General features: G+C 40.6%; 1 protein-coding gene across 4 annotated transcripts in view; it reads left to right on the top strand.

Moving 5' to 3' along the window:
- Positions 1-22,243, top strand: part of LOC101858179 (folliculin-interacting protein 1) — a 36,923-nt gene extending 14,680 nt beyond the window's left edge. For all 4 annotated transcript variants that reach the window (XM_005097229.3, XM_013081878.1, XM_013081879.2 and 1 more), the window contains 16 exons: positions 442-507; positions 3,137-3,234; positions 3,564-3,644; positions 3,931-4,082; positions 5,403-5,488; positions 5,758-5,878; positions 6,370-6,542; positions 6,812-6,929; positions 10,619-10,671; positions 13,359-14,783; positions 15,951-16,061; positions 16,695-16,863; positions 17,255-17,316; positions 17,870-18,005; positions 19,310-19,425; positions 20,498-22,243. In XM_005097229.3, the coding sequence (XP_005097286.1) occupies positions 442-507; positions 3,137-3,234; positions 3,564-3,644; positions 3,931-4,082; positions 5,403-5,488; positions 5,758-5,878; positions 6,370-6,542; positions 6,812-6,929; positions 10,619-10,671; positions 13,359-14,783; positions 15,951-16,061; positions 16,695-16,863; positions 17,255-17,316; positions 17,870-18,005; positions 19,310-19,425; positions 20,498-20,576 (3,046 nt within the window). In that variant the 3' untranslated portion in view covers positions 20,577-22,243. The remainder of the gene's footprint in view (positions 1-441; positions 508-3,136; positions 3,235-3,563; positions 3,645-3,930; positions 4,083-5,402; positions 5,489-5,757; positions 5,879-6,369; positions 6,543-6,811; positions 6,930-10,618; positions 10,672-13,358; positions 14,784-15,950; positions 16,062-16,694; positions 16,864-17,254; positions 17,317-17,869; positions 18,006-19,309; positions 19,426-20,497) is intronic.
- The last annotated feature ends 943 nt before the right edge of the window (positions 22,244-23,186 follow it).

The raw sequence follows: 23,186 nt of genomic DNA, 5'->3' as shown, positions 1-23,186 counted from the left end.
TCATAGCTATCTTTTTTTTTAAATGTGAAATTTTACTTCTTTTTTTTAAAAGCATACACAAAGAGTTTTCTTTTCATCATTTTGCCAAAGTATCCCCCCCAAAAAACACAAAACTTTTCCTAGACCCCTCTACCTGAGAAATTCCTGTCCCAACCTGTTGTATTGAAGTGCTCTGGGTAATGTATTTATTTTCACCGAGCACAAACAATAGTTTAGTAATATCTGTGAAAGCGTTAATACCTCACAATGCCCTTTGTCTGAGTAAAGACAATGATGTAAATATTTGGCAGAATCACAGAATCTTGATATACAAGTACATAGTAGTATTTTTTTTTTTGTCTTGCGACATGCCCTTCTCTCTCAGGGTTGTAGCAGTACTCATAAAATCCACCTATAAGACTTTCACCATTTTCCTCCCTTGTTTCTCTGTCCGCCCCACAGGTCACCACCACAACTTATGGTGACCAAAGTGTTCCTCCCGGAGAAGCCGCGCAGAGAAAGCATTGGGTGAGACTTTTTTTTACTGGCCATGTGCAGTAGATTTATCTCTTGGGTTAAGACTAGCAGCTAGCATTGGCTGTAATGTTGCTTGTGGAAAGGGAAGCTTTGGGTCTTGATGTAGCACTGTTAGGTGCTGACTCTTTTGTCAATGTTGGAAGTACCTTTCAAAAATTCACTATGAGCTTATTAGTGAGTACACCGCACTGACATTTTTCTCAAATATTTGTGCTTAAACACACTTAACAGAATTAAACGAAAAGTTTAATGATTCATTTGATAAGTGAATTTTATACATTTTTGAGAATATGCCAAATTTATGGGTAAAAAAGGCCAAAAACTTTTATACAAAATAGAAGGGTGTGATTCATTGTGTCGATATGCATGCTTTTATGTGTTTGTCTCTGCTAAAAGCAGATGTTGCATCAACTGACAAATAGTATACAGTCAGGGGGCTCTCTTGGTCTAAAGGTACGGTGGTTGCCTCTCATTCAGAAGCTCCCAGGTTCAAAACCTGACAGAGATTAAAAATTGTCCTTAAACTTTGTCCTGTGTCATTTCATAGTGACTGCATACTTTCTTCTTTGAAATCCCCAGCTAGATCTCAGGGGCGGTCAACAGGTGGTTCTTCTCTAAAAAATTTTCCCATCATCTCCTTTCCTGCTCTCTAGTCATGTTCTGTCTTTTGCTTTTATCTCTACACACCAGCACACCACCACCAACACACCACCCGAACCAGCTTTACTCTTGACTCTTTCTACTGCTACTCCTGGCTCTTTTTTACTGCTGTCTTTCAGCCACACTCCAGATCTTAGGGTAGGTAAGGTGGAACACTTAGCGTTCTCGAATAAGGGGGGGGGGGGGATCTCGAAGGTCCTGTGTGCAAGTTGCACATGTTGAAGATCCAATGGTGGTGTGTAAAATTCAAGATTATTTCCTGCCATAACTGAAAAAGGAATGTGGCTGCCTGAAGGCAAGGGGTCCCACTTATACTAAGCTAGAAAAATGGGCTCATACATAAAAATCAGCTGCACTGCAGGTTGAAGAACCACCTGTCGACCGCCCCTGAGATCTAGCTGGGGATTTCAAAGAAGAAAGTATGCAGTCACTATGAAATGACACAGGACAAAGTTTAAGGACAATTTTCAAAATTATGATAAGTAATCTTGCTTGAACTAAGGCCTGGAATCCTGGATCATTATCTTCATCATTGTTCTGAGCCTAATGAACAGCTGAATCTAGACCCAGATCACTATTTTCACCTTCACTTACATCAACACATCTCCAGTTACCTCTCCTGTATTCATTGTCAGTTCTGTATGATGGATCATCATCATCTTCATCAGCAGAAAAACCTTAAATCTAACCTTTCAATCACGTATGGGTCCACAAATTCAGAAATGTTCTAACCTTGTTGAAATGCCATCGTGGTTCAATAACATTATTTTGAGTGGCTCTGGAAAAATATGGTTTTTAAGCAGGCAAATTCAAGGGAAGTCACTGCAACAATGCTGAACTGACGCCAAACAGACTGATCTTTCATACATCCAACTACCAAGCCTGAAGCATGTCCAGCAATGTTTGAAAAATGGTAGAAAAGTGTTTCGGATTTAGCAGGTAGTTCAGGGAATGCAGTAGGTGAGTTATTAACTCACTGGAGACTGACGGAAATTTCGGGGCACAACCTCTCACGACTGGCATTTCATATTTTGATAAGCTGTATCTCAAAAACCAATAAAGCTATCACTTTCTCCTTTGAATATGTTTTTATTGAAATGACCAGGTTTCCAACATTGAAAAAAATAAAGTCATTATCTTTATTAGTTTTTGAAATACGCCCATGTAAATTTTGATAAAATTTTGTCTTGCGCATAAATTTTGGAGACATTATATCTACATGCAAAAAATAACAAATGAGATAAAGTAAAGTATTACTCACCAATTATTTATATAATTCCATCTTGTAACATCTTGTAGATCTAAAACTTCTTCAGTTTCAATACATCTGTCTTTACTTTTAGTAGCAGATCTTCTAGATCAAGATCTAGACTTACGTTTCCTTTTGGATGGAACTTGTTGGTCAGGGTCTGAAACTTAACTGTCGTCAGTTGACTCCCTATCACTAAATCTTGATCTAGTCAATCTCTCCTTATCTCGCTGTTTTTTCCACAAATTCTGGATCCCCGTGAGAGTCCTATTTAATATCTGATATCTCAGAGTCTGCGTCATCAAAAATTCCGAAGTCGTTTAGCCTGTTATTAGGCTTACACTTTCGTTTGCGATGTGCATCCATGTTCAGTTTCACGGGAGAGGTAGTGCTATTTTCGTTGTTGTGGGGTGGTCGTAGTTTTTTATTTACCAGAAGTTTGGTTCGCTTCCATTCAAAACTTGGATTGCAGCTAATGGTGTAAGAGAGGACTGCGTTATTCTGAGGCCACTTCTCGCATATGTAGCGGGATTTACCCGATGTTTTTCCTTTGACTCATGGGTCCTGCATATTGGGTGCGGGGCGTGGCCGGTAGCGTCTATGTGCGGTACGCGTCGCGAGTGAGTTAAACATGGGAGGGTTTCTTTTGGGAAAAGTAACCAGTCACAACTAGTAAAATATCACAGGCTCACGTTAACCTTTGTATTTCAGAGATACGGAATCTGACTCTAACAGTCTACAGGGATCCTCGGCTGATTTTTCATCAGGCGAGTTCTCTTTACCATTACGGAAGTCGAAAGAAAAATATGGTAAGTGGATGGTTTAGTATGAAGTTGGGCGGACTGTTTGGTAATGTTGTAATCAGGTTTTCAATTTTAATGGGTTTTGATTATAACTGTTAAGGTTTCAACTATATACAATTTTCATACTCTCTGTATTCACATAGTTTATGTTTTCTGTCAGGAAAAGGGTTTCAGTTTTTTCAATGTAAGAACTGATGGATGTTATCCGTAGCTCTTTTGCAAATTGTATTTATCTTTTTGTCTATTTCAATTATTATAATAGCGACTGTTATTTCACTCTGTAGTTGATAAAAGCTGAGAAAAAGCAGGTTCATCCTTTTCTGTCTTTTCCCCAGCGCGAAGTATTCCGGTGGATGTCCCCTCAAGAGAGATCTTGTCTGACTACAGCACGGATGATGACAGCGGTTTGGCTTCATGTGAGTGTAAAAGTTTTGTGTCGGGGGGAGGGCGCTCTTTTTTGCGCGCGGGGGGGTATGGGAAAAACTCTGGGAAAATCTTAATACTCTGGGGGGGGGGGGGGAATCTTTTACTTTGATTTTTTTTTAAATTGTAATATTTAACTGGGCATTGTTTTGAACGCAATATGTTGTGTTATTAATGGGAAAGGCATATGGGTGGATTCATTTGAGTTCTTGATGAAATACGGAACAGGAATAAAAATGACGTTTCATTGTGTTACCTCATCTCCATTTCTTCTGACAGTTACTTCTAGTGGTAGCCTGCGTACTTCCTTCCCGTCACCTAGCAACAACAGTGCCAGCAGCTACAACAGTCTCCATCGCCGCTGGATGCGGGCACAGACAACCACGTTGGACGGACACAGTCGTAGACAAGATAGCAGTCTTGCCTCAGAGGTACTGTGCCTTAAAAGAGATTTAAAGCCTACAATTAGACACAACCCCCCCCCCATCAGTGCCACTGACTGAAGTGTCTGTAGGCTATTCCCAAAGGGAGGATATTAACGTGTTCGTGTACACAGTAGAATTGTAAATGGGCTGACTTATAAATGTCATGCTTATACAGTGCCGAAACAACATAGGGGAAACTGCTGCTTTTTCTTTCCTCATTCTCACTATCGTCATTTTTCCTCTACTTCTTTTGTATGTTCGTCCCTCTCTTGTGAACTGTTATTTCTGGGGTGCCTTGATGGTCGAAACAGACTTTGTGCTGTTGAGGCTAGAGAGGTGAGCATAGAAAGCCTGATTCCCTGTTTGGACTTCTCTGCTGACATAAAAACCTTACTAAAACTAAGTACAACTAGTTCTGTGTGTTGCTCAGTGCTATACTTGTGGTTCATCTTAAAGATATTTGTTTTACTGGGTGCAAGTCAATTTTAGCGAAGTGTGTTCTTGCACTACGTGCACTTCAGTCCTTAGTATACTATAGCACTGTGGTACTTCAGTTTTCATCATTATGCAATGGCTATACCATGCATGTTGAGCTGTACAGCAGCAGAGGACTTTCAGATTTCAGATGTCTTTTCTGAGTATCTGTGGACCTTTTCCACTGTTTGCTGTATTTTTCCTTTATGTGTCTATTTGTCTTTGTGGATTATGTTTTCCTCATTACCCGCTTTCAACCTCAGCAGCTTTCTAATGTTATACAGATGGTCTCATAAACATTTATGTATTTATCTCTTGGATACATTTTAGAGCAGTATTTGTACCTAAGCAACTATGAAAAATGGAGTTCTGGTGTTCATTTTTCATCTTGACTGCAAATATCAAAATTAAACGTTGCAATTAAATAGAATGATTTTCAAACTGCTAAGAGATATTTCAATATTGGTTCTTTGTACTTTCAAAAAATGTACATGTTTATATGTTTGTGTTTAATAGTTTTTGAAGAAGTATCAATTCTATTGACATCGCCTCCACATTACAAGTAATTACTTTTAACAGTCAGAAGGTTTACTATGAATAAAGGAAGTTCCCCTGGACTGCTGTGATATACTATATGATGTCCAGACCCAAGCTACAACCTCTTTCAAGAAGTCATAAAAAGGACTCTGTTAGCTCACATTGTGCTGTAGTTCTGATACAGGTGACGAGTTATCCACTGCTCTACCCCACCCTCTCTTTGTCCATTTTCGGGAGCTTTTTAGACAGAGATTTGAATGCATATAAGTTTCAGGTATGAAAAGATTTCGACAGGTTTATTGTCTTCACCCACAGGGCACAGTAGCTAGGTCTCGGAAGAAGATGTTGGCCATCGGCATCCTGTTTGGTCCCCATGATGAAAAAGATGAGGAGAGTACCATGTGAGTTGCTTTCTTTTGTGTTCTGCTCTCTTATGTGTTTAGTTCTGGTGTGAATTACGAGGAAGGAACAAAAATAGCTGTAGTTTCAATTAGTCAACCCTTGGTAACAGCAGTTGTGTTGCTAGTATGAGTAAAACCGTTCAAAGGTTCAATATTGGAGGGGATGTGATGATGGGAGTCCGACATCTCTAAAGAAAATATTGCAAACGCTGCAATGACAACGCAATAGACGTTGAGTTAATCTATTTCTAATTGTCTTTTCCCCATAGGTTGTTCCAGAGTTTTTTCTTCTCCCACTTTGCTCTGATTGAGGGTCATGTGGAAAAACTGCGCTCGGTGATTGAAAAGGCCTACTTCAACTCTCGTAGCTTTTTGCCTGTAACAATGGAGGTACGATGTCTTCAAGTTGCCAACTTGGCTCCAGCCATGTTCTTAAAATACTTTTTTGCATTCTGTTATGTGGTGTCTTTTAATGAAATATGCCTTTGCTTAAGTGCTGAAATGATTAGTTTTGCACCCAGTTACCAATCGGATGTCTTTTGTGATATAATGAATGAAGTGTTGCACAATATCATTTATTCAAAGCATTGTTTTGCTTTTTATATGATAATAATAGGAGGAGCAATCTGGTACAGCAGCTCCCATTGTGTTTACTTTTGTTACAGCAGTGTGTGCCAGTTCTGAGTGTTATTTGATAGAGCTTTTAATGCGCGTTGAACTTGCTGTTGAGTGGGAATTTATGGTGTGCAAATGCTGTTTATTATTTATTGGTATTATTGTGTTTATTGAGTTAACTTTCGATAGAGAGCTTTTTTCCAGCATGACAAATGACAATATACCTCCATTGTTCTCATTCTAATGTGTTTTGCCTTTGGTCCCAGGCTCTAGATACATTCCGCACCAATGTGTATGACCTGTATATGGCGCCGCGTCTGCCAGAGCCTGTCTGGCTAACCATGATGTCCACCACCACGTACAAGACGAAACTCTGTGAGAAGTTCATGCAGGAGTTTGTCTCCCTTGTTGCCAAGTACGACAACAAGAACTGTAAATTGTGAGTGCTACTTTGTCTCTGTACTGTGTTCTACGAAAATTTTCAGAGTTTAAGAAACTAAGGTGCCTCTCTTGTATGATGCTGGTTTTGGTTCTTAATGGGACACTCTTGTATTTGTGGTTTTGGGGTTTTTTATGGCTTCGTACTCGTGTAGCTAAGCCCTGTTGAAGATGGACGATAAATCAGAGGTCCAGTCAGGGCATAAGACGTATACCATATATAAAGAAGCTGAACTGATCTGATCTGAATGGTATTTTTATTGTCCTCAGTTTTGTGAGCACCCTATTGTCAGCTGTGCTCACTCAGCATCTGGCTTGGGTTGCCACAGTAACGCCTGCCGGAGGGACGCCGTCCAAGACCTACCTTGACAAGCACTCTGCCAAATGGGTTAGTCTATATGTCCATGTATTTCTGTATGTGTTGTGGGAGGGGGCCACTTTTAGACTTTCTTTTTATCCTTCTGTTTTACTTTTCCCTGACACTGAATAACCATTTTCCCATGGGTGTGTTTCTCATTTTATTTTTACTCCCAACCGACAATTGTGTTTTTCTCATCAAGCAGTTTGTTTGTTGTCGTAACACAGTTATAAATTGTAGGGCTGGAGTCTGCTCGATTAATCAATGGCTTGCAAGCAGCGGACGGTTTGTGCCAGAGGCTTGCGAGCAGGCCTGTGCTTTGCCCGCTACCGGAGTTGCTACTCTTGAACGGCGGACGGGCTTACTGATTTGTGTCGTGACGTCAGAAACTCTTGTTTACAGAGCGCGCCGATACTCCTGCCCGCGTGCCGCACGCTGACAAGCCCTCACACTTCCAGCGATGGCGCTGTTTGGGGAGGGGAGGGGGCGCTATGGCTGGCGAGCCACCCCTCACTTTTCATAGAGCCCGCCCCTCCCCTTACGCCTCCTGTCATGACAGGGTTTTATTTGTCTTGGGGTTGTTTTTTTTTTTAATTTTTTTTTTTAATTGGGGGGGGGGATTACGTTTTGCTTTATTAATTTTCTAGGCGTAATTCGACGTCATAAATAATATTTGTATGATAGAACATGCACAATACATACATAATATCAGTTACAGTGCAGCAAGATGTTTTTAAAAAGTTATAGGCCTACAATGTAATTAACAATGTGATATAATTTATCTTAACCCTAGAAGCGCTCAGCGTTTCACCGGAAGTAACCCGCCAAAAATGCCCCGCCGCCACGGCCGATCAGTTGTAAACATGGGGGTTTGGCGGGGGGGAAACAGCTGAGATACCCGAAATGTATACCTGCTACTGAAAAATTACCATTTACGGCTCAACGGAGGATAAAAAGCATATAAAAGCATATATTTTCTTTAAGCTGATAGAATGAGCCATTCAAAAATGATCAGCGATCAAATAAATACAAACAATGCCGAGAACGCGATAGACTCAACAATTAGTACATCAGCACGGCGAAACAAGTGATAACACATAGCGTGTAGTCGCTCAGCGGGACCGCGTCACTTTATCGATCGATATCTCGGCCAAGAGACGCTCTACGAGGTCAAGATAACTTGCAAAGTCATTGGTCACTATTTATAACTTTGGCCTGTAATTGACTACGTCATTTTCCATATAAGGAACACTGGAATTTTCCATTGAAAAGGGTCAGCGTCTATGCCCTTTATATAGGGCCTGCGCGCTTCCCGGTCGAAGTAGGTCAGCCCTATATATAGGGCGTGCGCGCTTCCCGGGTAGCCCGGCTCACGCCCTTTATATAGGGCCTGCGCGCTTCCAGGGTTAACAACGATCTTCTGATAGGGAAGCAGTCAAATCAAATGTTTTTTACATTGTTCAGAAACCAAATCACGATTGTCTTCCCCTCCCCAATGCTTTCTCTTCAACTTCAACTTGTTCTAAGTGTCGGGGTGGGAGTGGAAGTGTAGTTTAGGCGAGTGATTAAATTAAAAGCCACGGGATGCTAACAATATATGTACTGATTTACTTTGTCGTTAAAAATTGTTTGTAAGTTCACACCTTTATTCTGCGTCCTAAATAGTTTACCATACCGGGACCCCAGTGCTTTCTTGTCGCATCTCCATTAGTAATACCAGTGAAAACAGCTCATAACAAAATGTGAGCCTACTAATACGTCACATTTTCAATGTTAAAGCACTGAGGTCACGAACGGTCTGGACTAGGCTATATTACGGCCCTCTTTGTCTTGCACCAAAACCAGCGCAGCCTCTCGCTTCCTCCACGTCTAGAGTTCAGAGTTCACACAGCGAGTGGGGTGGATTACCTGTAGATCTTGCAGCTTGCTGTTGACGAGCGGTGTTGCCCTGACGAGTGGTGCTGCCCTGCCAGGGTGGTAGTTGAACTCAAAGCAAATTTATTGGCACGAGAGATTTGTCGGGCGGCGAGCAAGCCTTTAGCACAAAGCAATACGAGACGCAAAGCAGGTCTTGGGACCAAGTGCTTTGTTAAGCTGCGATCAGGATTTGAGTCTTGCCTGCCGTCCGCTACTCGTAAGCCTTCGATTGATCGAACAGACTGGTTTGTGGTGCAGTGACACTGTGAGCGGGTTCTCTCTCTCTCCCCCCCTCTCTCTTTCTGATGTAAGTGGTTTTGCGGATTACAAGCAGGGAGGGGAAGGAAGAGGGGGTCAGACACGAGTGGTTTCGCGGATTGCAAGTTGGTGTGGGGACTTGAATCTTAGGCTAGACTCAGCGTATCATGCTGGTGATTTGATTTGATGATTTGACCTAGTGATTTGAGGCTTGTGACTTGAACTAGGGGCTTGCGAGCACGAGCGTGTTTGCTACCGGGGTACAGCCCTAATAAAGTGTAACAATTTTTTGTAATGTACAGCACTGCAAATTTTTGCAACCAATTACAAAACTGCTCGGATATCTCAAGGTTAAGAAATAAATTAATAAATGTAAGGCGATGCCTGTAAAGTGGACCTGAGAACGCTTAATTAAATCAAGTTTCTGATTCTTGGTCAGTAGTGTATTGATACCGTGTTTCCATTTACACCTCTGGTGTGTGCTAGCAGAATATGTACTGTAGAAAGGGATTTTATTCTTGAACTGAAAATTTGAGTTTTCGTTCCCTTTATGTTTTAAGTGTACATCAAATTGCATCCAGAATTGCAACTATATTATGTGCACTTGAAGTACAACAAATTGTCTACATTCTCTAATGTTCAGCGCTTCCAATTTTCCTCCAAACCTTATCTGCCGATCCGATGCCTGCCGCCTCATTGATACCCCCTCCCCATGTTCCGACTTTCTCACTTTCTTCGTTGTAAAAAAAACTACATCTTGAACTATGTTGCGGTGGTTTTCCTAAAACAGTGCTGTAAATATATATAGCTTAGTCTATCTTTCACTTTTGGAAGTTATGTTGGCCGAATGAACAGCAAGTCTATGTTTGAAGTCATATAAATATAATTATTTTATGATTGTTGGTACAAATCTCAGTCCCGGAAGGTTTTTTTGTTTTATGTTGTGTTTTTACTTTTTCTCCTCCTCCCGACTGACCAACAATTTTTTCCCATAAATTATAATTAGTTGCTTTGCAGTTTTTTAATGTATTGATGAAGCATGCACATTTTGGTTTTGTCCCCAAGAGGAGCTTTTACCTACAAAGTAGACCTCTATACTTTTTCTTTTACCATTTTAGGCCTGGTTAAAGTTCAATAGTGGCTTTCCTTGGTCTGTGAGTCTTAATTTTTTTTTTTTAAATTTTAGGCTCAGGAGAAAAAAAAAAAACTCTTCCGGGACTGGGATTCAATGCTACGCTTGGAAGCACTGAACATTAGAGAACATAGACAGCTTGTATATGTTCTCTAACGTTAGAGAACGTAGACTCTACCTTTTGGCTCATGTGGGATAAATTGAGTGTGTGATTAAAACGTAATAATGCAAACACATTTACAACACATTAAATGTGGGATTGGGAAATTATGGTGTCAGCACAGAGTGTCTGATTTAAATGTTATAACCCTAGGACATTTACAACAGAATGTGTGGTTGGGGGACAATGCTTTGAGCACATGTAGGATATGTAGGATTTTTGTATACTCAAGAGGCTTATTCTCCTCCCCAGGTGGATACGCTAGCGAAGACACACCCGTATAACCCACTGTGGGCACAACTTGGGTAAGTCCAGTATAAGAAAACAAGTTTCATCTTGTGGTGAGGTAGAATGTTAGAGCCATTCTTCCATGTCATTGTCAGCTGACAAAGCAGTGTCCCGTCTGTACATTGGTCAGTGGATTGTGTACCTTTTGGTCAGCAGTATGGTTCTCAGTACTGCTCACAGATGGAGCAACCTTCGGGGTCAGTCAACAGTATAGTGGTCAGTCCACGACAGTGGCCCCTTGGACTGGTGGCTGATACATTTCTTTTTCTCATCGCAAGTTCTGATTACATTTTTGTTCTCATAGATGTCTTAGGTCATATACTCAAAGCAAAATTTTAGATAATTTGTGGTTGAGCATTTATGTAATGTTAGACCTGCATGTTTGCCGACAATCGTCTGAAAACCGACAATCGCGACCCGACCCGCGAGCCGGCCGATGCTATCGCTAGGCCCACCTGTATCAGTCAATGTGCGTCGTGCGAGGCCTGGCCGACTGCCAGCGCCCCCCTTTTTCTCCCGTCGGCTTTGTCGGCACTTTCGTTTTCGTGCCGACCGCCGACTGCCGACGTCGGCGTTTCCGACATAATTGTCGGAACCTGAGTCGAAATGCGAATACGTAAAAAAGACGACGACCTAAATTATCTACTTTCAGTTTCGTGCTCGAGCGGCCATTTTGAATTTCGTTTGTTGACTAATTCAATTGCTCAGATCATGTGGATTCATTCAAGTCCGACTCACTTGTTCTAATAGAATCTAGTTCTAGATTAGATCATTATAGACCTCAATGGAGGATTCATATTCCAATTCTATTGTGTCAAACCCTATCATAGGTTGTGCTGTAATATTAATGTTTGTAAAAAGCATTTCATCAGGTGCGTGAATAAAAAAATTTCTTATTCGGACTCCAGTCCGGAAAAAGGAAGTGTCTTCGTTCTATAGATCTAACGTTCAGTGCTTCCAATTTTCCGCCATTTTTTAGTTTCCTCCACACCTTTTCTGTCGATCCGATGCCCGCCGCCTCATTGATACGCCCCCCCCACCCCCCATGTTTCCCACTTTCTTTGTTGTAAGAAAAGGTAAAATTGAAGATTAGCAGACCACCTGGCACCTGAATATTATGAGCTGTGTAAAAAGAAAAAAGACCGATTCGTTCAAATACACAAGCCTGTGTCATATTGATTGTTTACCAAGAAAAAGTTGTGTTGCTGTGTAGAGCTGAGCATACGGCAACTTTTGATTCCATAGACCAGAGCACAATTCATTACGTAGATCTACGTCAAGACTAGCTTATTATTGTAATAATGATCAGTTGCCGGGGGGGGAAAAAGACTGACGCGTATGCGCCGTTCAACGCCCGGACCGATAGTGCCCCCTCCCCGAAACGCACACAGCCACACGTGTGCAGCCGCCCATCCGACCCCGACACACGCTAACGAGCCATCTTAAATTGTTTCTGATGACCTCTTGACAACTAAACATTTATTAAAAGCGCTATAACTTTTCAGGCCGGCCTCAAATTCATCATAAGATAAAAACTCGGCTCCTGCATAAAACGCCTTTTTGCCCGAAGTGATCCCGGTCTCTACCCAGCCTGAGGCGAGTCACGAGTGTGAGGCAGGACAGGAAGCCGGATTCACGAGTCACAGGAAGTCTGAAGTCGGAAGTGATGTCATGCTGGACAAGAATCAGAGTCCGAATAACATTTTTTCATATTTGGACTCGAGTCCGAATAGTCACTTCGTATTTAGATTCTAGATTCTAGACTCGGCTGAGTCCCTCTGTTCGGAATCGGGTGCGGATTTCTAGTTCAAGGCCTATTCCTATTCACTTGTTCTACAAGATCTAGATCTAGACTAGATATATTTAGATTTCTAGATCTATATGGAGGATTTTATTGTGTTATTGTATCAAACCCTATTATAGCAATGAAGATGTAGGCCATATAGTTATGCCATATTATGCTCCTTGTTTGTTTTGGAGTGTGGTTTTTAATTATTTTAAAAAAAAATAATTTTGGACTTGTGCTGGCCTTTTACATGAGACCCGTAGCAGGTTCTTTTTTGGGGTAGGCCTAGGGGTAGGGTTAGAGTTAGGTCTCTTCTTTATTGTGTTTGCTGGGGTTGTCCCTCGTTACTCGGAAGTCCTTCCTTATGACACCCACAACATTGACAAAAGCTGTTATTGGGGGGGGTGCGCAAAATTTCCAGACAATCTGGTTGAGGCTCACATGCAGGTCTATAATGTATAGTTGTGTGATCTCACAGGTTCCCTCACTGGCAGGGTCTACTTTTTTATTGTCCTTTTGTTATTTATGTCTATCAACCTTCCTTTTCTTTCTAGCATTAAGTGATCATTATTGTGTTGATATGGTGCTTCCCTTTACACAAACCCAAAACTCCCAATTTTTTATTTTTTTCCCCCTTGTCTTTTGTCTTTTATGCTCTCACTTAGCTCGCCAGCTGCTCACATTAACAGAAAAATTCTTTGAAGGATTATGTTTTGTTTTCTAAGTAGTCACTGTTTTGTTTTTGTTTTTCTTCTTGTCAGTGTCTGATTGGTTGAACGACACCACTAGTAAATAAATCCTACTGTTTTATCTCTCTATCATTTCAAGTCTACCATTTCTTTCTTTCTTTATTGGTCGATACTCTTTTTATGAACTGAAACAAACAAATTTATCTGTTTATAATGTGTTCTTTGACAGTGATCTGTTTGGTGCCATTGGCCTCCCCCTGAAGATCTCTCGCACGGTAGTTGTGGGCAAGAAGGCAGATGTGGTGCGGCGCTTCCTGTACATCCTCAGCTACTTCATCCGCTGCAGCGACATACATGAAAACTCTGACCTGGATTGCCTGAACAACCTACTGAGTCAGGCCTCCCTGGAGCTCTCTATCTCCCCCACAGCCAGTGAGAAGACAGTAGTAGATACCTCGACTCTCGAAGGTAGCAGCGCGAGCCCTGCGGCGACCAATCATCTCCTGACCTCACAGACCAGTGTGACCTCACAGACCAGTGTGGGGAGTGATGGGGGTCATTCAATCAAGTCAGGGTCATCAGGAGTGGAGTTTCCGCGGCGTGGGAGCCGCTGGGCAAACACCGAGGGTTGTTCACTCGTGAATGAGAGCTCTGCTGTGTGTATGTGCAAGTGTGGCCGTCCGGTACGTCTTGATGGTGGCCCCATGGCTTCTCAGGGTAACAACATTGCTAGTGTAGGCTACCAGGTGGCTGGCGATGTGGTCACGGTGGAGACAGGGGAGGGTCGAGGTCTTGCTCAATTGACAGCCAACTCAGATCCTTCCTCACGAAGCAGTGCTAACTCAAAGTGTGTATCTTGTGGAAGGACTATCTCAAGTGTGTGTGCTTTCTCAAAGGCTCAAGCAAATTCTGTGGAGGGTGGTGCTATTTGTCATGCTCAAAAAGGTTCCAACATTCCCCGTGTTTCCCAGACGTCAGTGTCAAATGTTCCTTGTGCCAGTGAGGCCCCTGTGTTAAGTGACATGCATGTGGGTGTTCATCCGAGGCTTGAACAGTCGGACAGTTTGCGTGCAGATATTTCTGCAATGCTGCCCCCGTCCTCAGATCTGCATGCTATGAGTGAACTGCAGATCTTCTCACCCAACTCGTTGCCAGTTTGTAGTATGACCTCATCCAAGATTATCGAATCTCCGTGTCGAGAGACTGTCACCAATGTCTTAAAAGCCGCCGACACTTCTTCTGCAATCTCCGGGAACATTTTCTCTTCATCTGGAGCAGAACCTATTTTAAGATCTCAATCATTCTCTGAGGGTAAGATCAAATCTCGTTTATCACAGCAGCTGGAGTGTGAGGTTGTGGATCTGACACCTGACTCCACCAAAGCCAAGACGGTTGACGTGCGGAAATTGTTTCTCTCCGAAGGGAGTAACAGCATGTTTGAGGAGTACTTTGAGCCTGGGGTAGAGGTGAAGACAATAGATGACGTGAGTGAGGTAGAGCGAGCTCTCCTTTCCTCCACTGGTTCCTCCACTTCACGCATGTCTGCTGAGGGGAAGAAAGAGCTGGAAACTCCCAAGCCCTCGGTCTCTCGGCAGAATAGTCAGGACATCAAAAGTCACGCAACCAGGCCTACATCCCTGGCGCATCGCAGCAGGTAAAATTTGCTCCTTATGTGGCTTTTATTGAGAGTTTGGATTGTATTGAGTGACACTACTTCTTGTGCAAAGGAAAGGAAAGGTTAAGTAATCCTGGGCTCTCAAAACATAGTTTTGGTACCCATGGATTCAAAGAGGTCCAAAATGGATGTTTTTGAACTTGTTAAAGAGAAACAACTTGAAAAAGATAAAAGGGATGTAGAAACGAATCAAAGGTAGCTCTAGAATTTATGCCCAGGCAAGGTATTTCTTGTCAGAAAATTTTTCTGTTGGATTTTATTGAGAATTTCAGTGTAAAATTGATGCTCAAAGTAATTTTTTAGTGCTGATGAATGGCTTTGTGACTTCTTATTTTACAAACATCATTCTGACTTTAGGTACAAGTTGTCATTATTGTCAGCTCTAATACTAATGCTTTGAAAGTTTTAATATATCTACATAGAACTTGACTATTTGTTGCTTATTGGAATGATCTTTTTATAAGCCTCGCTTTGTCTGACCATTGAACAGGTATTCTTCTCTGTGTTCATAAATGTTCAAATTCTTTTGTCGTCACATATTTTCATTTTTTTCTCTCAGAATATTCTCTCTTATTATGTCTGTAAACTGAACCAATTTTTGTTGCCTAGGGGGGTTGCTCCTAGTAGATACTTCCCTTCTTTAACTATTATCTGTTAGGTGGCCTCTTTGAGTTAAACGTGGCCTTGTATTTTGTAGAGTTGATTCTCCAAATTCTGTCATTAAATGTTTTGATGATTTTTTTTCTTTTGGTCACTCTTATTGTTTCTTATTTTATTGTTTGTTTGTTAGTGGTGGTTATTTTAATAATTTGTCACCTCTGAACTATTTTGGACAAAGTGTACTGAAAAAAAGAGGCACTTTGGACAAAATAGTTCTGAGGTGATGGTTTATTACATAATTTTTCTCGTCTATCTGACATGTATTATCTATTGTTTTTTGGGGGGGTTTTGTTTTTGTTTTTTACTCTTGGGTTTTTTGGTTTTGTTAACTCTAGAGCTAGTACTTGTACTTTTCTATTTCGGGGAGGGGGGGGGGGTTGTAATTGCTAGTTGAATTTATTGGTACATTTTACTTCACTTTTTGGCATTCTCTGAACTCCATTAAGCCTACCACTAACTTTTATCCCCACATTTTGTTGTGTACAGGTCAATCACCCCGACGGAGTTGAGTCGACGGCGACACCTCTCCTCCACAGGCAGCATTGACTATGAGATGTTCGATCCTGTCAACCACTGTGCCGAGATCAAGATGCCTGAGTAAGAGATGAGATTAGAAAAGAAATGGGAAAAATTTTATATAAATGTTAATTCCAACTAATTTAGAGCTTTTAACATTTTAGAGTGAAACAGTAAATTTTGTGTACATTTTTGTTTCAATCGATGGGATTAAAATGAAAATGAAACTCTTGTAAAATGAATTTTGATGAAAAAAAGAAAGATTTATAATCTCTTGAAATGAAGCTAAATATACCCTTGTGATTGCAATATCATAGAATAATATCATATGTCACTATGGCTGCAATAGGCCTATTCTGTTGCCAATGGAGCCACAAGTTTCTTTTCATGTGAAAGATTTAGTGGGGGGGGGGGGGGGGCATATCATGGTGGATGTCTCTGTGGGGGTTAACAGTAAAAAGATATATATGATATTTCTGGTGTAGATCAAGGTCAAATGACTGTTTGATTCAGGTGGTCTATGGATCAAGGAACATTCTTGAGAAAAGTGGTGAGCACCTGTTACTGTAAATGTTGTCAAATAGTAGAGGTAGATATAGAGAGATGCCAAGGCTTATCTCTTGGGAGGATGGGTTGTCATCCCCCACTGGCATAGTGTATATCTTTCTGTGTTCAGCTTCCTTCTTTCATTTGCGTTTTTTACTTTTTCTTCAGACCTTTGACAGACTCGAACCAGTGGAACATCAAAGCTTTTGACCGCAACTTCGGTCGCTCACTGCTTGCAGGCCACAGTAGCCACTACATGTCAGACTTTGTCCTGCACGGCACCTCAGACACCAACTTCAAGTCACGTCTGCTGCATGACCTGCAGATGACTGTACAGGTGAGTGGTAGTCATTGGATAGCCTTTTTTTCTCTTTACTGGCATCTATGATGTAACATTTACGATTACAATCAATTTTTTTGCTGTTGTGTCAGCTATATATTTTTTTAAATTTGCTACAATTACATTTTAGTAATGGCATCACATGAAAAATGGGTTGGGGGGAGTGCAAGTCTTAAGTTAGCCCTGACAGGCAGGGTTGAAGTATTTTGTCTCCTAAAGTATCTAAACCATGTGGGTTGAGGCATAAAATATTTTCAGTCATTTACAATCAATGGTTCAGACGAAGCTTCAGGTTACCACAGTGAGCCATAAGGCTGTCTACATGTACCTGTTCTACACGTACCTGTTGTACCTCAGACTTGACACAGCTACTTCTGATTTTTTTCAGCACTCCATTCTTGATGAGCCTATTGATGAAGCTGTGTGTGTTATTGCTGATACAGACAACTGGTGAGTTTATTTTATTTTACAGCATGTCCTGTTAAGCTAGGTCTAGAAGAAGTTCATCTTGGTCAGTTTTGTGTGAGGGAGAAATTAATAGATTACTATTTTGCTTGACATGAGAAACCAGCAGTGTATAGTATCATTTATATCATTGTATCTTTATAAGCTGCTTTAAAGATTCATTTGTAATTTATTTTTGCTCTAATTTGAAAGTTCAGTATTATTTTTACATGCATGATAAAGGGAGTGAGTAAAGAGAAAAGGGATGGAGAGAAAATATATCTTTATTATACTTTATGTATAGTACTTTAAATGTTTATTTCTTTTGTAGACTCCCCCACCAAAGCACAATTTGGTGTGTATGAAGAAGTTTGTATTTATTTTTGTCAAGAATGTCCAGTTCCGTTTGATGGAAGGTAGTCATATAGTGTGTGGAGAATGTACAGGAGGGTCTTTGAGCTGTGTTTTACTTATGGAGTTGCAGCTGTGGTGACTGAGCTGTGTTTACGATGCACCTCTTCTTTTTCCCCCCTCCTTCACCACACACACACACATACAGGACGGTGGAAGTAGCCAGTAGCAAAGTGGTCAGCATCTGCCCCTCGGGCTGCACCACGTGGGCGTCCTCACAGCTGGTTGCTGATCTCATTGAGTCAGTCGTGGAGATCTGCAGGCTCAAGATGAGCCCAGAATTTGTGAGTACCATAACCCTTGCTTTATGGTCGACGTACTCTCTCCTTGTGGTTGGCGTACTCTCTCTTTGCTTTGTGCTGTCTCAGTCTCAGCGTGTGGTGTAGTGCATTGTCCTGCTTGGCCTTGTAGCTAGAAATATTGAGAGAGTAATATATGATGGCGTGCTTTTGAATTTCTGAACTCATGAATGTAATGGGAGTTGTGATATTAGACTTTGAAATTGAAGTGAAATGACCCGCTGAGACTGTCCGGCATATCATTCATTTCCGTACATACAGAGTGTTTTTTTGGTTTTTTTAATCATGACTTGTTAGGACCTTACATACGACTTGAAAATAAATTACATTAATCTATACCTAGTCAACATTCTGTTTCATTTCTCTATAATCAAGGGAAACAATAAAAAGCATTCATTTTGGTTGAGGACAATTGCTCTGGTACTGATGAACTTTTTGTGTTGGGCTTGAGGTTATGCATACCATTCTTGGATGTTTATAACATGGCTCATCTAAGTCAGAGGCTTTGTAGACCCCGGAATCCTTGTAGATAACTGACAAATCTTTTTGTTTGTGTGTGTGTTTTATAAAGAAGAGTATCTCAAAGTTTCAAAATCACTGGCTTTATTTGAAAGTGTATATTATACCAAAAAAATTTAATATTTCTAATTCTGTACCCTCTTATGTTGATATAGTGTCTAGATTAAAAACTGTATTCTTGTTGAGTTTCTTGTAGCTCAGTCTTTTTCTTCTCTCTTTGTGAGGAACTGTGGTGAAATCAGGCGCTCGTCAGAATAACAAAATCAGAAAAACGGCATTATTCCACCTGTTTGGAAATTCTTATCGAATTTTTATTTTTTGGCTCAACCCCTTTTCATATATAAAAACACATTTCCATGTGAATTTTACTGAAAAATATGGATTAAAGGCACAAAATATGGCCATTATTCAGTTTTTAAGGACTCTTTAGCTATTGGAGTTACTAAACTTTGATGCTAGATAATTTCTCCATTGAAACTAAGCAACCTCACCACCTTCAAGCACAAAAAATATCTTGACTTTTGTTCAAGATAGATGGGTAATTTTGTAATTGAAAGCAAAGCAAATAAATAAGTTTTCAAATGATACCAATAACTCCACATGCCCAAAAATTGACGAGCGCCTGATTCCACCGCATCATGACTCATTTTTTAAAGATAAAATTTTCTTAGATTTTATCATGGTTTGTGTATAATGAAGTTACCAATTCATTCCCACGTCAATCTGTATATTAGAATGATATTGAATGCTGTTGTGTGTGTTCTCTTTAGTGCCTAATGCATTTGGAGGACCGCCTGCAGGAGATTTATTTCAAGAGTTTGATGCTGTCCGAGTACCTGCGAGGAACAAGGGCCTACAACCAACGAGAGCTCACCTCTATGCTTGGGTGAGTCAGGGAAACAAGGACAGCTGTTTTGTTGACATTTGTATATATTCTCATCGCCTTCTACTTACTAATGCATACTTTGTCTACTTACACTTCAGAAAATGTAATTATTGTTCCTTTTGCAGTATTTTGGGGGCTCAAATCTTGACTTTTACACCATACAAGCCTACTGTACTAATTTTCTCATGAACCCCAGAGCAATCTGAGAGGAAAACACTTAAAAGTAAAAAGTATCTTTCCAGATGTTGCTGAGAGATGTGGGTAGCCTGCTGCAAATATGGTCACAAGAGTTATATGTGTGTGTGCGTGGTGAAAGGTACCAAATGACATCTTCAAAACAAATTCACCACCACCTTGAGCAAGAATTTTCAAAAAATTAGATCTAGGTTAGCGCAGGGATAAAATATGCGATACAGTTTGCTCTTAAAAAAACCGAAAGGGTGTGGATGCGCAAAGCTTCGCTTTGTTTACACGGTCTAGATATTCATGCTCACTACTCGCCATTAGAGAGGGGAGAGAATTACCTAAATTTTGGTATGCTTTGTGATAGGGTCGACTTTATGAATGGACAAGAGAAACCATCCGCAGTGTGTACTCGAAAAAACAATTTTCTCACTCATTATTTGAGATTATGCTATATATGTCGTGTTATAAAACATCTTTAAAAATGTATTTTAAAGTAAAAGAAACTCAAGTCCAATTAAATATATCGATTTTATTAATGGCTTAAGAATCCATTTTTAATAGAACGTAGTTTTTGTCAAAAATTATATTTTTGACCTGTGGAGCCTTTTATCTCTATTCGAACAACTGCGTCTTTAGGTACCTTTCACCAGGCATGCTTACATACTTTGTCATCTCTGTCGAGTGGTTGCTCACAAGATTTATGTTTTATCTTCTGTCAGTAGGAAGCTCACTAAACACATGCATTTTGTTTTCTGTTGTGTGATTGCTCAAAAAGTGCAAATGTTTTGTTTTCCGTAACATTGTTGCTCAAAAATAGATTAATGTTTTATTTTTCTCCTATGTAGTTTTACATAAGACTCATTATGTTTTGTATTTCTATGATCAGGTTTGAGAGCAGTGACATGCCCCTTCTCCTGGCCATCGCAGGCACCCACACGCCTAGCCTGGCACTTGGGGCCCAGTGACCAGCCTGTGATATGAGCCCCCTGTTGTTACATCAAGTGCCATAACGATCTGCAAGGACTTTTCTTCAGATTCCCTTTTTTCTGCATGTTTTCCTATCAGAGTAAGAGATTACTTTGATGAATCGGCACATTGTCTGTGTCAAATTGTACAGATGTGAAAATTTTGCCAACTTTTATCATTTTTACTATTTACAGATTGATCTGATATTGACATTCTTTTTGTGCAAACAAAATATTCAGGGTTTTACTTTCAGTTTGATTAATTGCACTCATAAAGTGCTGTACTAAAAAGCCATTGAAAGAGCTCAGCCCTGAACATAAAGATGTGATTGAAATAGATATCAGGGTTGATTACTACCTGTAGTAGGTGCTCGGTAAAAAATTACAAGAAATGTCCCCAGTGATGTTTGCTGTTAGCGATTTACATGTGTCGGTGATGTAAATAATGCTGAGTGTGCAATCCCGGCCATTATGTATTTTCTTTGATGGCCGCTGGGTCGGGGAAGTAAAAAGTAAAGTATGTATTTTCTTTACATATTTGTAAGAGATCTCTCCTGCTCTGTTGACCTGCTGCTTTGACTACTGGCATAAGAGATGTGTGGTGCCTGTCGTCATCTTGTCTTCCAGTGTTTCCTGTTAATCTTTTGTGTCAATACTGTACACCAGTACGAGTATTGTGTTTGCTCTACACCCCAAGTCCCAGAGAACGAGGACTTTGATGCCACCAATCAGTGAACTCATCTCAGTGCAGGCCTTCCCAACAGCCAGAACAAACAAAGAGTGCTGGCTTTGAAGTACACCTTGTGTATATGTGTCCAGATTCCCATAAATATTATCCACATTCCACAAAAGTTTGCTAAAGGGAAGTAAACCCGTTCTTTATTTTGGTGTGAGGCAGGTGCTTACATTGTATACAAATGAAAATAAGTACTATCTCAGAGATGGAATATACTTTGTGTTATAGTGAATATATAGGTGGTTACCATGATTCTGGCTGGTCTGCAAGCCAAAGAAAGGTTGATTAGCTAGCCGTTTAGATTTTTGTATCACCCACGTGCATGTCAGGGGGATTAAGGATGGGTAGTTATTGATTTGTCAAATCTTTGTAAACTTTTGTAGTTCAGATGTATACTGTGACATGCACAGAGCTACAGTGGTTGTTGTCTTTTGCTTAAATTGGATTGTCCATACTTTTCTTTTGCATTAAATTATGAGAGGGGAAAACAGACTTGTATTGCAGATATGATGGTGTGTGACCCCAGAGACCCAATGCTTCACAATGTTGATTTGGAATTGTCTCTCTTTCTGTATCATGTGTATATCTGCCATGGGCTACTGTTTGGTGGCCTCAAATTGATCTTTACATTTCTAACAGCAGGATACTTGCCAAATGCTACAATGCAAACTGGAAAGCAAGGTAGCAAAAAAGTGATGAGTTATGAAAGTATGCTTGCATAGATTTTGCACCTCCATCCCTGACCAATGCTTGCTGCTGTGCTAGTCAGTTGTACATGATGTATAGGGTAGGCTGATGGTCTGGAGGGTACCTCATACAGGCTACTCAGATAAAGGAAGTGCTTGGTGCAATTTGTTACTTAGAATTTGTGATATTACTCCAATGGTGAAAATCTGTGTTCCAATGATAATTAAAGGATTGTTTTTAATGAGTCCTGACTTATTTGGTTTGTGTTTTTGTAACTCCTCTGTGTTTCCAGATGATATGGATTTTGTTTTTGAAAAACAAAGACCCTGTGCATGGGCGGTTGGCGGGTGCTTTGGTATGGTTTGCTTCTCCTTTCCTACTAAATGTCTATTGTCCTTATCTCTGCTCCTTCTTTCTTTTGTGTTTGTTACTCGCTTGTATCGCCTAATCTTCGGCACTTATATGACCTTATTGTGTTGCAAGTGCCGTAAAACACTTACTAAAACTAAAAGACCCTGTGCGGCGAGGGTATCTCGTGGTTGCAGAATTCGCATAGACTTAAAACCCTTTGTTGCTTTTAGACATACATATAGGGGCCTATATGGTAGCTTAAGTCATGAAAATGTATAATTTTTTGTTTTTTGTAGTCCTTCTGTTACTACAGATGTCACAAAAGTTTGTAAAATTTAGTTCCTGGTTGGCTATAATATGACTTTACTAGCAAATCCCTGTAAAATCATCTAAATGATCTAGCTCTGATTCTTCTATTATACAGAGACTTAGCCACAGGCACAGCCTGGATTCGTATTCAGGAATTTTAAAAAATAAATTACAAATGGAACTATTTGTACCAGATTTGTTAGTACAGTTAAAATAAGTCCAAGATAGTCTCCCATTGCCAAGGAGAAAAGTGGCCGTCTTCAGCAGGATTGATCAAAATGAAGAAAACAGACCATTCCCTACCGCGGCCTCAACCGAAGATGGTCACAGGCTTAGGACTTAGTTTTTAGTTTTAGTAGAGGTTTTATGGCGCTCGCTACTGCATAAGGTCATATGAGCGCCAAGGGGTGGATTTCAACAGAGAATTCCTCACAGGGAATCGGACTTACTCAGCTCACCTCTCTAGCTTTAACAGCACAAAGTCTACTTCGACTATCAAGGCACCCCGGAAATAGCGGGTCACAAGA

The sequence above is a fragment of the Aplysia californica genome, unplaced genomic scaffold, assembly GCF_000002075.1.
Source record: "Aplysia californica isolate F4 #8 unplaced genomic scaffold, AplCal3.0 scaffold00150, whole genome shotgun sequence".
NCBI classification, from domain to species: domain Eukaryota; kingdom Metazoa; phylum Mollusca; class Gastropoda; order Aplysiida; family Aplysiidae; genus Aplysia; species Aplysia californica.
This window is presented reverse-complemented; position numbering and strand designations above follow the sequence as displayed.